This window comes from Mobula birostris, chromosome 4 (genome assembly GCF_030028105.1).
Source record: "Mobula birostris isolate sMobBir1 chromosome 4, sMobBir1.hap1, whole genome shotgun sequence".
NCBI lineage: Eukaryota > Metazoa > Chordata > Chondrichthyes > Myliobatiformes > Myliobatidae > Mobula > Mobula birostris.
In genome coordinates, this window is record NC_092373.1 from 26,681,429 (window position 1) to 26,696,488 (window position 15,060).

At 37.3% G+C, this 15,060-nt stretch overlaps 1 protein-coding gene across 2 annotated transcripts in view; it reads left to right on the forward strand.

Moving 5' to 3' along the window:
- The window catches only part of xrn1 (5'-3' exoribonuclease 1), a 111,260-nt gene that overhangs the window by 37,924 nt on the left and 58,276 nt on the right, over positions 1 to 15,060 (forward strand). For both annotated transcript variants that reach the window (XM_072255033.1, XM_072255034.1), the window contains exons 11-20: positions 138 to 216; positions 484 to 604; positions 3,005 to 3,094; positions 5,947 to 6,103; positions 6,493 to 6,612; positions 10,295 to 10,464; positions 10,559 to 10,679; positions 11,842 to 11,934; positions 12,348 to 12,451; positions 13,869 to 14,000. In XM_072255033.1, coding sequence (XP_072111134.1) covers positions 138 to 216; positions 484 to 604; positions 3,005 to 3,094; positions 5,947 to 6,103; positions 6,493 to 6,612; positions 10,295 to 10,464; positions 10,559 to 10,679; positions 11,842 to 11,934; positions 12,348 to 12,451; positions 13,869 to 14,000 — 1,187 coding nt within the window. The remainder of the gene's footprint in view (positions 1 to 137; positions 217 to 483; positions 605 to 3,004; positions 3,095 to 5,946; positions 6,104 to 6,492; positions 6,613 to 10,294; positions 10,465 to 10,558; positions 10,680 to 11,841; positions 11,935 to 12,347; positions 12,452 to 13,868; positions 14,001 to 15,060) is intronic.

Genomic DNA, 15,060 nt, shown 5'->3' on the forward strand with positions numbered 1-15,060 from the left:
CCCATGTTACTCATTGTATTAGTTGGCTAGCTGTTGAAGAGATATTTCTATTCAGAGAAGTCTGTAAACCTTTTGCCACTTTGTTAAAGGGAATTTAGTTGGATGAGGAAAAGATTTATCGGTTTATTTATTTACAGACGCGGGAGGATTTGTGCCTAGCTGTACTAGATGAAGCAGAACCCTGCTCAGACTACAGTCCTGAATTGAATCACAAAGGTATGTGACTTTCAGTACATTACCATTCATTCTTTAGATCTCAGAAAGCCATTACATTTTTCTGTCTCTTGAGAATTTGCTTGCTTTGATTGGCTAATTGAGGTAAACTGTTAAATTTAGCATAAGAATAATGAATTTGTCTGTTTTGCAGTTTAAATATTGTAACTATTTTGTTGAAGCATCATTGTGGACTTAAGCTAATTTACCGAGCCACATTTTATCCCCTATTTGCACTTAAATGAGTAATGTATGTGGTACACTTTTCAGATGCATTTGACAATGACAAAGATGAGGACCATGAGGATGAGGATGATCTGTTTGAAACAGAATTCAGGCAGTACAAGAGAGTTTACTACATGACTAAAATGGGCGTAGAAGTTGTTTCTGAGTAAGTGAATTTTGTTTGTTACTCACACCCAATTTTAATATTCAAGCATGACTACATTATATATTAAGAATAATCAGAAGGTCAGCTAAAACAGATGGGAGAGATCTTAAATGGATTTTTTGCATCTGTATTTTCTCAGGAGATAGAGTCTATAGAAGTGAGGTAAAGGCAGCAGTGAGGTCATGGACCAAATATAGATTGCAGAAAAGGTGTTTGCTGTGTTGAGGTAAATCAGGGGGACAAATCCCCGGTGCCTGACAGTGTGTTCCCTCGGACCCTGTGGGAGGTAAGTGCAGAAATTGCAGGGGCCCTAGCAGATATTTAAATGATCCTTAGCAATAGGTGAGGTACCAGAGGATTGGAGTTGTTCTGGTGTTTAAGGAAGGCACTAAGAATAAACCAGGAAATAATAGGTTAGTGAGCCTGACATCAGTAATGGGAACGTTATTGGAAGGTATTCTAAGGAACCAGATGGATAAGTATTTGGATAGACATGAAGTGATAAAGAATAGTCAACATGGCTTTGTGCGTGGGAGGTCAGATCGAAACAATCTTGTAGTTTTGTGAGGAAGTTACCAGGAAAATTGATGAAGGCAAGGCGTGGATGTGGACTTCAGCAAGGCATTTGAAGGGGTCCCGCATTTGAAATTGGTCAAGAAGGTTCAGTTGCTTAGCATTCAAGATGTGGTAGAGAATTGGATTAGACATTGGCTTTCTGGGTCATGCCAGAGTGTGGCAGTAGAGGGTTGCCTCTCTGACTGGAGGTCTGGGACTAGTGGTGTACCGCAGGGATCTGCATTAGGTCTGTGGTATATCAATGATCTGGATGATAACGTGGTTAACTGGATCAGCAAATTAGTGGATGACGTCAAGATTGGGGGTGTAGTGGATGGTGTGGAAGACTATCAAAACTTGCAGCGGGATCTGGACCAGCTGGAAAAATTGGCTGCAAAATGGCAGATGGAATTTAATACAGACAAATGTGAGATGTTGTGCTTTGGTTGGACCAACCATCTCAGGCAGTGAGCAGTGGGGCACTGAGGATTGTGGTAGAGCAAAGGAATCTGGGAATACAGCTACATAATTCATTGAAAGTGGCGTCACAAGTAGATTGCCTACTTCTAAATCTTCAGCCCTAATTTGGAGTATTGTATGCAATTTTGGTCACCTACCTACAGGAAAAATATAAATAAAATTGAAAGAGTACATAGAAAATTTATAAGAATGTTGTCAGTACAGAGGAAAGATTGAATAGGTGAGGACTTTATTCCCCTGAGCAGAGAAGATTGAAGGAAGATTCAATAGAGGTATACAAAATTATAAGAGGTATAGATAGGGAAAATGCAAGCAGGCTTTTTCCACTGAGCTTGGGTGAGACTACAGTTAGAGGTCTTGGGTTAAGGGTGAAAGGTGAAATGTTTAAGGGAAAGTTAAGGAACTTCACTCAGAGTGGTGAGTGTGGAAAGGACCTCCAAGCACAAGTGGTGGATGTGATCGTGATTTCAATTTCAACGTTCAACAGAAGTTTGGATAGGTACATGGATGGGGTGGGTGTGGAGAACTGTGGTCCAGATGCAGGTCGATGGGACTAGACAGTTTCAGTGTTTTGGCATGGACTTGATGTGCTGAAGAGCCGGTTTCTTTGCTGTAGTTTTCTATGACTATGACTCTGAAGAGGTGGTTCAGGGTTTCTTTTGAGATGATCCCTATTTGTTGAAAACCTAGGAGGCCTGCCAGTTTGTGTTGTGTTGGGTGGTTGGTGGGGTCAGGGAACATGGGTGGACTTTGAGCTAACAATTCGATAATCAAGTCCATGGACTGGTGATAGGTGGCATTGCCAGGAAGAAAATTCGAGGAGAAAATTTGGGTCAGCTAGCTGTCCCAGGCCCCAAAATTCTTGGAGAAACTTGATTTGAAGCGTTTAAAGTGAGTAAAAATTTATGTACCTTATGTCTTGCATTGGCTCCAGAAATGCGGCACTGTGAATTTAGTACATTGATTTCTGATAAGTCAGCATGATCTTTACTTTCCTGTACCAAGAAAGCAGCACTGTTATTTATGTGAACACACAATGGCTGTATTGCCTGTCCAGTGTCCAAGAACACAGTGTATCCAGTGCACAAAGAGATATTGGTTGAGAAAACAGTTGAGTTTATATCTGTGGTTAAAATGATGCCATAACTGTTCATGCTTGCATGTATAGTGTTGGTACTTGGATAAGGTATTGGATAATATCAAAAAAGAGGGAGAAAACATCTGTGGAAAATTTGATTTGGTTTCTGGAGAAATCAATATTCCCTCTTTTTCATGCCTGTACTCTTAGAATCCTAATAGCAGTAGTTGAAAGTTTTCAGTAGTTGGAAATGTATTTATTTATTTCTTTCCTTCCTGTTCCAACAGTGAATTTCTTGCTCAACAGGCAGAATGTTACGTTCAAGCAATACAATGGATTTTGCACTATTATTACCATGGTGTGCAGTCCTGGAGCTGGTAGGTGTTTAGATGGAGATTTTAAAATATATTTTTGTGAAGCAGTGCCATTGTCTTACCTGCTTTATTCAAATATAGTTCTACAACTTATTTAATCTCTAACTATATGCAATTTAAAGTTTTCTTTTAGAAACAAACTTGGTAGAGAATGTAGAATTAAGATGCCACTAGTCAGATCGATTTGCAGCTTAGAATATACAAAGTAATTGCAGCCTCCAAATTAAAGTTAGGGATGTTTGTTTTTATCTGTAGGATGTCCCTGGCAACTTCTCTTTTGATTGTCGCTGAGAAGGTGGTAATGAGCCATTAGGGTCCTTCTGCTGAAAATATTTCGGCACAGCATTGTGGGCCAAAGGGCCTGTATTGTGCTGTAGGTTTTCTATGTTTCTAACAGCAGAATTTGGTTAGGAGATTCAGGAACTAAGCCAGAGAGTTAAATATTGTCAGATTTGGATGGGCGTACAACTATGAGGGGAGGCAGAATATTCCTATGCACATGCTTACCCTGCCTTTGTGATGGAGGTCATGACTGCAAGTGACAAAGGTGAAGAAGTGAACCTGTTAATCAGGCAGATTGCTTAGTCCTGGATGGTAGAGTCCTACAGCATAGAAGCAGGTCCTTTGTTTGACTGAGATGTCTGTCTACACTAATAACATTTTCCTAAATTTGGCCGATATCCCTCCAGTCCTTTCCTGAACATGTACCTTTTGAAATGCTTCTGAACCCTGTAATTGTACCTGTCTCCATCCACTCTTAAGTGGAAAAACTTGCCCCTTAGATTAACTTTAATTTTTTTTCCATCTCACCTTTAGCCTATCTGCTAGTTTAAGACTCCCCTAACCTTGGAAGTAGACTGACTATCTATCGATGCCCCTCATAATTTTATAAAGGTCATAATGTCACTCCTCAACCTTCTGCATTCCAGTGAGAACAATTTCAGCCAATCCGTGGTCTTTTTAAGTCTTGCCGAAGGGTTTAGCCTGAAATGTTGAATGTACTTTTTTCTTAGATGTATGTGTCGCTGGTCTTTTTAACTAAAGCCTTCTATTCAGGGCATCAACCTAGTGAATCTCTTCTCATGCAAATATATCATTTACCTACTGTGATGGCTCCAAACTACACTCAATATTTCTAAGTGTGGCCTAATCAAGCTCCAGCTACCTCTGCTTCAAAATTATATCTGAAACTTTGACTTTGATTCAGCTTGCTTGCTTTTATAGACATGGGTATTGAGTACAAAGTACATTTGACGTTCCCTACTCTGGCTACCTCTGCTGCTAATTTGAGGAAGATATGAACTTGTACCCCAAGGTTCTCAGAACATAAATGCTTATAAGGTCTTTTTCATTTACTGTACATGTTCTGCCTGTATCAGATTATCTAAAATATTATTTCACACTTGTCTGGAAAAATTCCATATGCCGCCACCACCCAACTTTCCAACTGACCTACTATATGTCCCTCAGAATCAGTAGGCGAACATCCTTCAGCTTCACCAGTTTCCACATTGTCAACAAACATATCAGACAGCCTTCTCAACCAAGTCACGTATATACATGACAAACAACAAAGGAACAGCATGGACCCTCACGGTACACCATTCATTGCAGACTTCCAGTCAGAGAAATGATTCAACACCAATATGCACTGCTTCCTTTTACCAAGCTAGTGTTGGATCCAGCTTGTCCAAACCTTGGATCCCACGTGACCTAACTTTCTGGGTCAGCCTACCTGTAGCACTTGTCAAAAGTTTCACTAAAGTCCATGTCTGCTGCTTTACCTACATCAATTTTGTTCATAGCCTCCTTAAAATACTCAAATCTATTAGTCAGACAGGATTCCTCATGCACAAAACCATGCAAACTTCCCTAATCAGTCTCTGCCTTTCTAAGTTATCATAAATTCCATCCCAAAGAATTTTCTCCATTAGTATCTATCTATCTATCTACTTATTTATTGGTACAGTGCAAAATAAGCATTTCTGGTCCTTTGAGCTGCATCACCCAGCAACCGCTGATTTAACTCCAGCCTTATCATGGGACAATTTACAATGACCAGTTAACCGACTAACCAGAAAACCTTTGTACTGCGGGAAGAAACTCCGGAGCACCCAAAGAAAACCCATGCATTCCACAGGGAGGATGTACAGACACCTTACAGATGACGTCAGAATTTTGCTCCGACCTCTGATACCCACGCTGTAATAGTGTTGCGTTACTGGTACACTACCAGTTTTCCTCACCGGTCTGTAACTTTCTGGTTTTGATACTGAGCTGCTTCAGTTTGTTGGAGCTGCACTCATCTGCAGAAGTAGAAAAAGTTTTATCATCTACCAGCTGATGCCTTTCAGTTGACAGTCAGGAATTATGTCACTCACTGTGGAATACTCATCCTAAGGCTCTTTTTGGGCATCAGGAATCTTTTCCAATGTACCTGTAGGTATCTGATCATAAACTCCTCCACCATATTCTGTTATCTAAACTGGAAATACTGAAAAGGTGACAGGAAGTAAACCATGAAACCTTAGTGGCAATTTTCATCAGTTTTCATAGAATCATTGAACAGGTTTAGCTTATTTGAAAGGTATTGCAATGAAGGTGCATTTTGTCACATTAATCCCCATTTTTGAGTTAGCCAACAATGAATTAAACTTCTAGTGAACCAATAAATTCAGTGGTTCCAATGGAATATCATTTGTCAGTAAGATTAACTTTTTTTCCTGACAAATGAAAATTTGCTGCATTTTCTGGGTTTTTTTTCTATGATTTTCTTAAGCATTTTACTATAAGACAATTTCTTGTGTTGCATTCCAGTGCCATATAAATAACGAAATGTCGTTTTCACTGCTTAGGTACTACCCTTATCATTATGCACCTTATCTATCGGACATCTGCAGTATCAGTAAGGTGAAGATAACATTTGATATGGGAAGGCCATTCAAGCCCTTTGAACAGTTACTCGCTGTTCTGCCAGCAGCTAGTAGAGAGCTTCTGCCCAGTTGCTACCAGGTAAATTAAATTTGATTGGTATTTAAAATAATAAAATTGTAAATTCGCATTTTAGTGAGAATTACCTGTGATAATTTGCATAACATATTGTTAATGGCCAGCTGAACTCAAATATTTTCAATTTTCAGTTGTTTCTCTGCACTGTCCCCGTTTCCATTAATCTCTTATTCAGTCTCACTCAGTTTCACATATCCATTTGTCCTACTAACCTTTTTCTTCCTCCAATTCCCATGTTCAATGCCTGCAAAAAATGTTGTTTTTTAGTTTCTTTATGCTTTCAGCAAAATAGTATTCCATCAAGCACAATAGATTAAATATTGTTTAGTGAAAAAAGACATCTTTCATGATGTTTGTAAAGCTTAAATTAATTGTTGTTTTTACTTCCTTAGTTTTTAATGACCGATGAAGAATCTCCAATCATAGAGTATTATCCTCCAGATTTCAAAACTGATCTTAATGGCAAGCAACAGGAGTGGGAAGCTGTTGTGCTGATTCCATTTATTGATGAGGTGAATGTTTTTTTGCACTTTGTGTTTGAAGACTTTAAATAGTTAAAATGAACCAGTCATGACTTTTTAATGCATGAATATGACTAGCCTTTAAAGAAGTAACACACAAAATGCTGGAGGAATTCAGCAGGTCAGGCAACATCAATAGAAATGAATAAACAGTTGACTTTTCCGGCTGAGACCTTTCTTGAGGAGTATCTGTTGATTTATACTATTATACTCTTGATTTTAAAATATTGATTTTGTTTTATTGTTAGTAAGCAGCCAGAAGTTTGTACTTTAACATTTATCTGCATGTTAAGATGTCTTTTTTTTCTTGTTCTAACTTAAGTAAACTACTGTTGAGGGGTTGTGTTGGATAGTTTTTCATGATGACTGATGGATGCTTATTTATGGGTCATTCCATTATCCAAACCCAAGCTTTCCCACATTTTTGTTGATTTTTGTTTTAAGATTCTTCTTTGCCAGTGAAAACTTGAATTTGTATAATACCTTTAAAATGGAATACATAATAACTACTGAAATTGGATACAAGGAAATTAGAGAAAAGGATTGACCGAATGGATACTGTGGTGGGGCATTTTAGCAGAAAATATTGATTCAAATGAATGAGTGATTACATTTCTTAAAGTCCTGGGCGTGATAGAAGGAATATGGGAGAAAATAACATAAGGCAAAAGAAATTGCATGCTTTGACACTGAAACTTTTGGTTACTGTCCTTCTTTTGCCTTGCCATCAATGACCTGAGAGGAAATGAAATACTAGGTGGTGTTTCACCAGATGTAGTGAAAAGGAGGAGGTATTTAAAAGAAAAGGTTTTTATTGGATAACATAGATTAGTATCAGTGAGGATCATTTGCTTGTTACTTGGCAAAGTACCCCTCATGATGGTTAGGAAGCTTGTAAATTGGTAAAATCTCAATCAGTGTTAATGGAAGGGATAAAGGAGGTACAGTACTGAGCAAAAGTCTTAAGTACATGTAAAAAAATTTCTGCAAAGCAAAGATGCTTTCAAAATAATGAAATAAAAAAGTTTCTGAATATCAAAGCATTTACTATAAAGAGAGCAATAAACAGTAAAAAAAAAAATCAAATCAATGCAACACACACAAAATACTGGAGGAACTCTGCAGGTCAGGCAGCATCTATGGAAAAAAGTGCAGATGACGTTTTGGGCTGAAATCCTTTCCAACTGTACTTTTGTCATAGATGCTGCCTGGCCTGCTGAATTCCTCCAGCATTTTGTGTGTGTTGCTCAGATTTCCAGCATTTGCAGATTTTCTCTTGTTTGTGAAGTCAAATCAATGTTTGGTTTTGCCTTTAAAAGTGCATCAATTCTCTTAGGTACACTGTTGTACAATTTTATAAGAAAATGGGCTGGTAGGTTGTTCCAAGCACCTTGGAGAACTTGCCACAGTTCTTCTGCAGAATTTGGCTGTCTCGTTTGTTTCTGACTCTCCAGGTAATCCCAGACAGCCTCAATGATGTTGACATCAGGACTTTTGTGGAGGCCGTGCCATGTGACACCATATAAAAATCTAGAATACCTGAGACTTTTGCACAGTACTGTGCAGAACCAGTTGAAGAAATGGTACAGAAATGACTAAGCAAGTTATGAAAATAACACAGTCTGTTAAGGGACAAATGTTTGGGAGGAAGGGTAGAGTGGGGGAAATGGGGGATACTGCAATTTGGAAAGAATAATAAAAAACAGTATTGAAGTGAAAGAGAAGATTGGTAGCTCAGGTTGGTTGCTTGCTTGTAAGGTTGTTTGCTGAGCCTGAAGGTTAAGCTGCAAACATTTCATTGCCAGCTGAGGCGATATCATCAGTGCACAATTGCGTGTTGATTTTACTGAGTGCTTGTGTTTATATTGGTTCGACTTATTGTTCTGATTGGTTGCCTATCGTGCTGGCTGCTAGTCATGTAGTTCTGTGGAGAAAACTATCCATGACACTAGCTGCAAGAAGACACGGTCCTCTGTCACTCATCTCAGTACATGAAGATAAAGAAGGACACAAGTTTGTCTGGGAAACTACATAAATCCTGGCAGATGCACAAAACAAAAATCAAGTGAATAATTAGAACTTGATTTTCAACAGAAGACTCTGTTAACAAGCATATGGAACTGGACCTAATTTATGAACCTTTGCATCTGCGGGATCGGGGCCAAAGGGTGAGCAGCAAACACCTGACGAACCAAGCTCATAACGACTGATAACCATTGATATGGGCCAACAGAGACTAGTGGCCAGCCCGACAGCCATCCAATCAGAACGACAAGTTGGACCGATATAAACACAAGCACTTGGCAGAAACAACGATCAATTGTGCACTAATGATGTCACCTCGATTCGTGAGGAAACATTTGCGACCCAACCTCCAGGCTTGGTGAAGAACCCTAAAACAAAAAATGTTTTGATGATGAGAAATTACAGAATATTGTTGGGCAGAAGGATCAAAGTTGTCTTCATACATGAATTATAGTAAATTCGTATGTAGGTACAAGTAACCACGAAGGCAGTAGAAGTGGCACATAGTATAAAAGTAAAGAAATCTTGTTGCAACTTTTCTCAACAGATTTGGTCTCCTTTAAAGATTGATGTACTTGCGTCAAAGACTGCTCAGATAAAGTTCATCAAGTTGATTTCTCACATAAAGCAATATGCTGATGAGGAAAGATTAGGCTGTATGGTTGGAGTTTAAAAGAATGAGTGGTGCTTTATTAAAGCAAGTATGTTTTTAGATAACTCAGCAAGGCAGATACTGACACAGTTTCTCTTTGTGGAGGAATCCAGAACAGAAGAGAGTAATTTCAGACTGAGGGTGGTCCATTCTCCTGGAAGATGGATGAATTTCATCTCCCAAGTGTCTGTCTTTGCAATACTAAAATCCTGAAGAGTTTTAAAGACTGAATCTATAATTTTTTAACCTACAGAGGAGTTGGACATTGTGGGGAACTTGCCAGTACTACAATTGAAATCAAGATCAGATCTTTCTTGATATTATTGAAAGGTGGAGCGAGATTAAAAGGCCATTTATTCTACTGTGACAACTACTTGTGTTTTTATAGAGAGGATTTTGCTACCCTTTCCATTCTTACCGCTGTTTCAGACCCATAGCTATATAATTGAATAAGAAAATAAAAACAAAAAATCTGAAATTTAAAAAAAAACTGAAAATGCGAGAGATGCTTGCTGGGTCAGGCAGAATCTACGAAGGAGAAAACAGCATTAATGTTTCAAGTCAATGTTCCTCCATCAAATCAGGTTCTTGATTTAAGGTATAAACATGAATTCTATCGTTCTGTAATATTTCTGTTCATTTGAAAACGTAACTGACTGAACTATCACCAAGCTGGAAATACCCACATTCATTGTTTAAGTAAGACAAAATCATATTCTCAGGAGAATAATTGCTTTCAGAATCTCAAAAACATTAAGATAGATTCTTTATTGTGTACTTGCATTGAAGTCCAACCATACTAAATATGGAAATAACTATTTTAAAATCAGTTCTGAAGCCAGCGTCACTAGCATAATGAAGAAATCAGCTGGAAGTTGCCACCTCTCTTTGGAGCTTATAATGGATATTTCAGCCATCTCAGATTGCTATCTTTTTAAATTGCTTCATCCAATTGTGAATGTATTACCAAAACTCAATATTTTCCCATCTTTTCAGAAACGACTATTGGCAGCAATGGAACCTTGTAATGAGCATCTTTCAAATGAAGAGATACAGCGCAATCGACATAGTGGATGTATTAAATATTGGTATGATAAAGAAATTGAATTTAAGTATCTATCACCATGGGCAGAAAAATTTCCAGATGTGAAACAATGTCATGTAAGGTATTGAGATTTTGTCAATATCAAATTGTTTTCTAAGGCATTAAGCATTAACAACTTTGTGTTAATTTAGCACTTGTTTTTTTTTAAATTAAAGACAGGAGGAGATTCCCATTGATGCATGGATAGTACCTCTTCATTTTATGTTAAACACTATCACTAACAACAGTTTGCTGTACTTTTGTGGTTTTCCAACTCTGAAACACATTAAGCATAAGGTAAGCTTTGCCTGTGATAAATTACTGTTATTGTAGAACTTGTGGCAGTTACTTTTATGTATTGGGATTAGGAGTTTACTACATTATTGCAGGCTTGGAAAAATTGAAAAATAAATTTGTTCAAAGGGATCGTTGGATTGTTGTTCCATTGCCCATAATTGAGTCCTTGCCTTCATTCTTAATAGACTGAGTGGACATTTGGATTTTTGCTTTTGAGGTGAAAAGTGAACGAAAGTTAATGTGAATGTTTGTAGATAGGTGCTTCTGTGCTGTTTGATGTACATAACCATAACACAGTAGCATGCTGGTTAATTGCCAGGTGCCTCTTTCATAGATCCAGGAACATTTATTTAAAATCCCAACAAGGTAGCTTGGCAATTTAAATTCAGGTATTTGAAATAAATATGGAATGTAAGAAAGATGTAGTGTTGATGCCTATGAAGCCATTAATTATCATAAAATTAATTATCAAACAAAAGAATATCTGCCTTGTCTGGTGAGCAATGATGTGGTCTTTAAGACCATGTGTTGTGTAAAGAGGTACTTACGATTATTGACAGGCTAAATTTCACTGCGTGCTAGTGCAGAGCATGGCTATCTTGCTGTTCTTCATGTTAATCCCACCTTGTGGCACTATACATTGCGGTGAGTTTTACTGAGCAAATGTAGTAATTCTGCAGCAGAGTTGGCTTTGACTTGAAAGTAGTGGAATGGGATGATTAGCCATTGTCATGGAAAGTGATGAGCAAGGTTAGTCTAACTCATAAGCATTAAACACTCAGAAAATAAGTTAGCATTTGAAAGGTCAGGTCTGTGTTTGCATTTTTCTCAGCAATTGCTTTAAGCTCATTCATCTGATTGTTATGCATATTTCTTTTAATATGGCTCAAGATGGAATGATCTATCATCATGAGGGCACTTTCACAACTGCCTCTCAAAATAAAATCATGACATTTAAACTTTGAGTGTCTTGAGAATGAATGAAGTTGGAAAACTTCCATCTTCTTTATAAACATCTTCTGATTATAAATCTTCTGTTCAGAAGGCTAAAGATATCCAAATAGATGTATCAAGTCATTTTACAATAATTGGAAATAATCCTTTCTTTTACACTTCGTATTTCTTGTGTAAATGGAAAGTGTCAATATTTATGTTTTTGCAGTTCTACTTGAGGAAAAGTGGGGTTCAAGTCTTTCAACAGACAAGCCGTGGAGAGAATATGCTGTTGGAGCTATTGCCTAACAAGGAGGCGGAAGTATGTAATAGATTGCACAAATAGTAACAAATGAAATTTCATTTTACCTTTTTAAGAGAGGGTTCATAGAGACATTAATATTGAATGTTGTTTTCCTATCCCGTTTTATGAATGAATCAGATTATTTCCAGAAAAAAATTGCTCAGTGCCTTGATTAAATTTGAAGACCAGATCATTCATTGGGTTTACACCAAAGCTAGCTTTTGCAACATTAAATTATTTTTCAGAATCCAAAAGTGGGGGAGCATTTTTAAATGCGTTTGTGCCCAATTTCAGTAAAGATTTTTTTTCATTATGCTTGGAATGCTCTCTTTATTGAAAAATTTACATTTTGACGTGTTGAAAAGAGGAAACCCAATATTTATAATCCATATATTTAAGATTAATATAGAAGTCGCCTGTTTCCCTTTCAGAATGTGGATGACGTTGCTAATCAGGAGCTGGGAAGGTCTATCTTTTTGAATTGGCCCCATCTTGAGGAAGCTCGAGTTGTTGCAGTGTCAGATCAAGAAACAAAGTAAGCACCAAATTAAAAACAAATGTTTTGAGTTGAAGTTTGAGCAATAGTGTGAGACAGTGCACTTAGTGTTGTAGTTTGGGTTTTGATTTGGTGTTTGCAGAATTAAATTCCCTTTTATGTACTGTATTTTTCCTCGTGGAAATCTACTTCCAGTGAGCTGTTTATGTTATGTTAATACATTCAGCAAACCAGGCAGTATTTGTGAAAAGCAAAATTGAATTGTTTCTATGTGCTGATGAGAGATTATTGACCTGAATTTTACCTCTGTTTCTCTCTCCACCTTTGCTGCCTGACCTGCTAAATGTTTCCAGAATTTTCTGCTTCATTTTTTATGATTCACACTTGTTTACTTATGACAGCTTTGTTACACAGTGATGCAGATCAGATTAGTTCAAATGATTGCAAAAGTTAGCTCTGGGCTTAGGATATAGCATTAAACTTGCAGGCTGAGCAATTTTTAAAATCAATGGCAGGGTTCTGTACTTGCACGTTTTCTCACTTATTCAAGAAGAATTCGCAGACAGTATTCACATTGGGTTGTGGAATTTCAGGAGATTGGGATCTCTGTTTTGCATCTTGTTTATTAAGGTAAAATGAGATTATGAATGAAAGACTAAGATTTCTATGCTTTTTGTGATTACAATAAAGAAAATTATTTGAAACATTATGTTCTAATTTTCAGAATATTTGTAAGGCAACCACATGATCTAATTTCATTTTTTTCATAGGAAGATAATTCAAAGCAATTTTATACTTTGAATATGCAACATTGAAATTAAATTTGATATCCATATATTTCAAGATTGCAAGCTAACAGTGATTATTATCTACAAATGTTTTCAGGGCCAATTTGATAACAGTAAAATCAACCAAAGCTCCCTACTATGGTTTATTTCCATCTTTGAATATAGAACAAGTGAAACTGACTTGTACTTGTAGATGGTACTTTGTAGCAGCAGCACATTTGACGACCACTTTGTCTCATTGCTGTATTCATCATTATCTACTCACCAGTGAATTTTTGCTTGGTAATGGCACTTCAGAATGAGGATAAATGTTCTCTGGGCATCCAGAGATCTTTGGGAATCACGCATCCCATTCATATCTCACTGTGTGTGGATGTTTGAAACTTGGATGACTGAAGTAAAGTTACAGTCAAACCTTCATATGACATCTAAATTTCTTCATAAGTCTGAGAACTGATCTGTCACCATTACCTGATTGTTATCCATATTGGTATGCAGCTTGTTCTTTCAAAGCTGACCTTTTTCTACACTGATTGCTATGTGTTAGGTTATTATTATTACTTTCCCTTAGCATTTGGAGAATAAATTTAAATTGTTTTCTTTTGATCTTACTTAATTGAATGTGAATTGATTCGTGACATGTCTGCTTTTCTGACAATGATTGATAGATATTACATAGACGAACCTCCAGGAACGCAGAAGCTTTATACAGGGAAAACTCCACCACCCATTAAAGTAGTTTACCTTGGTGATGCAGAACAAAACACATGGACTAGAGAAGTGAATACTATAACCGAATTGTAAGTACATATATGCAATGCAAACTGCTTATTTCATATTAATATTGAAAAACGTGATTTGTCGTGGCAAAATAAATCAAAATGTACACAGATGAAGTAGAATTTCACCTTTTCTCTTAATGGATGTTTTCCCCGTGTCAATTTATTTCATCAGGTTGTTTAGGTTTCCTAGGTTGTTTAGTTATACAGTATTGAAAATTTCCAAAATATGAGAATTTACAGTCATTGAAGTCACATTATATGGCCAGGATAAGTTACAAAACTATTTGATCCATAATATGCTGGGACCACATTTGGTCATTTAATGATGCTGGAAGCATTTAGAACTTCTCTCTCCCCCTCTTCCAATTTGATATCATTGGTTTTATTTAAAATAAAGCCCTGGCCCTTTTGTCTTTTTAAAACCACTGTCCCATCTCTAAAACTCTTTCCATGCCTAAGTCCTTAAGTGTGTTGTAGCTTCCTAGGTTCAACTTCGCTGAGTTTCTATCTGTGACAGAATGCTGAATTACCTCCAATCAAAGTGACCATTCTTCCAAGCCATTTTCAAATGTCTGCAGACTTTAGTGTGATTGATCTACACCATTCTTCTACAGCGCCTCTCCACAGTTACCCACTGGGTGGGTAGCACTTTGTTCCATTTTTATGTATCAGAGAGTTGTTAACCCCTAGTGACCTCTCGCCCCACTGAGGCCATCTGTTGACCTATTGATTATCTATCTGGCTCCCCTAGGATCATTATTCAGAACATGTATATTGTCCTGTCACAGATCTCCCACTCTCTTGATCTTTTAGTATCTTCAAATTGCTGGACATATCCATGTACAATAAAGACTGCCCATTTCCATATCCATAATATCTGCCCTTGCCTTGCCTGCTCAGACTCATCTGCTGAAATACCTATTGATTCTCATGTTTCTTCTAGATATGAACATTGGAAGTAATCTATAATGCTACAGCTTATATGCTCTCATTTACATATCACTATTGCTTCAGCTAACCATGCTGAAATCAAAGGTCATAGATGACCATGAGATTCGTAGTCTGTTGAGGGCTACAT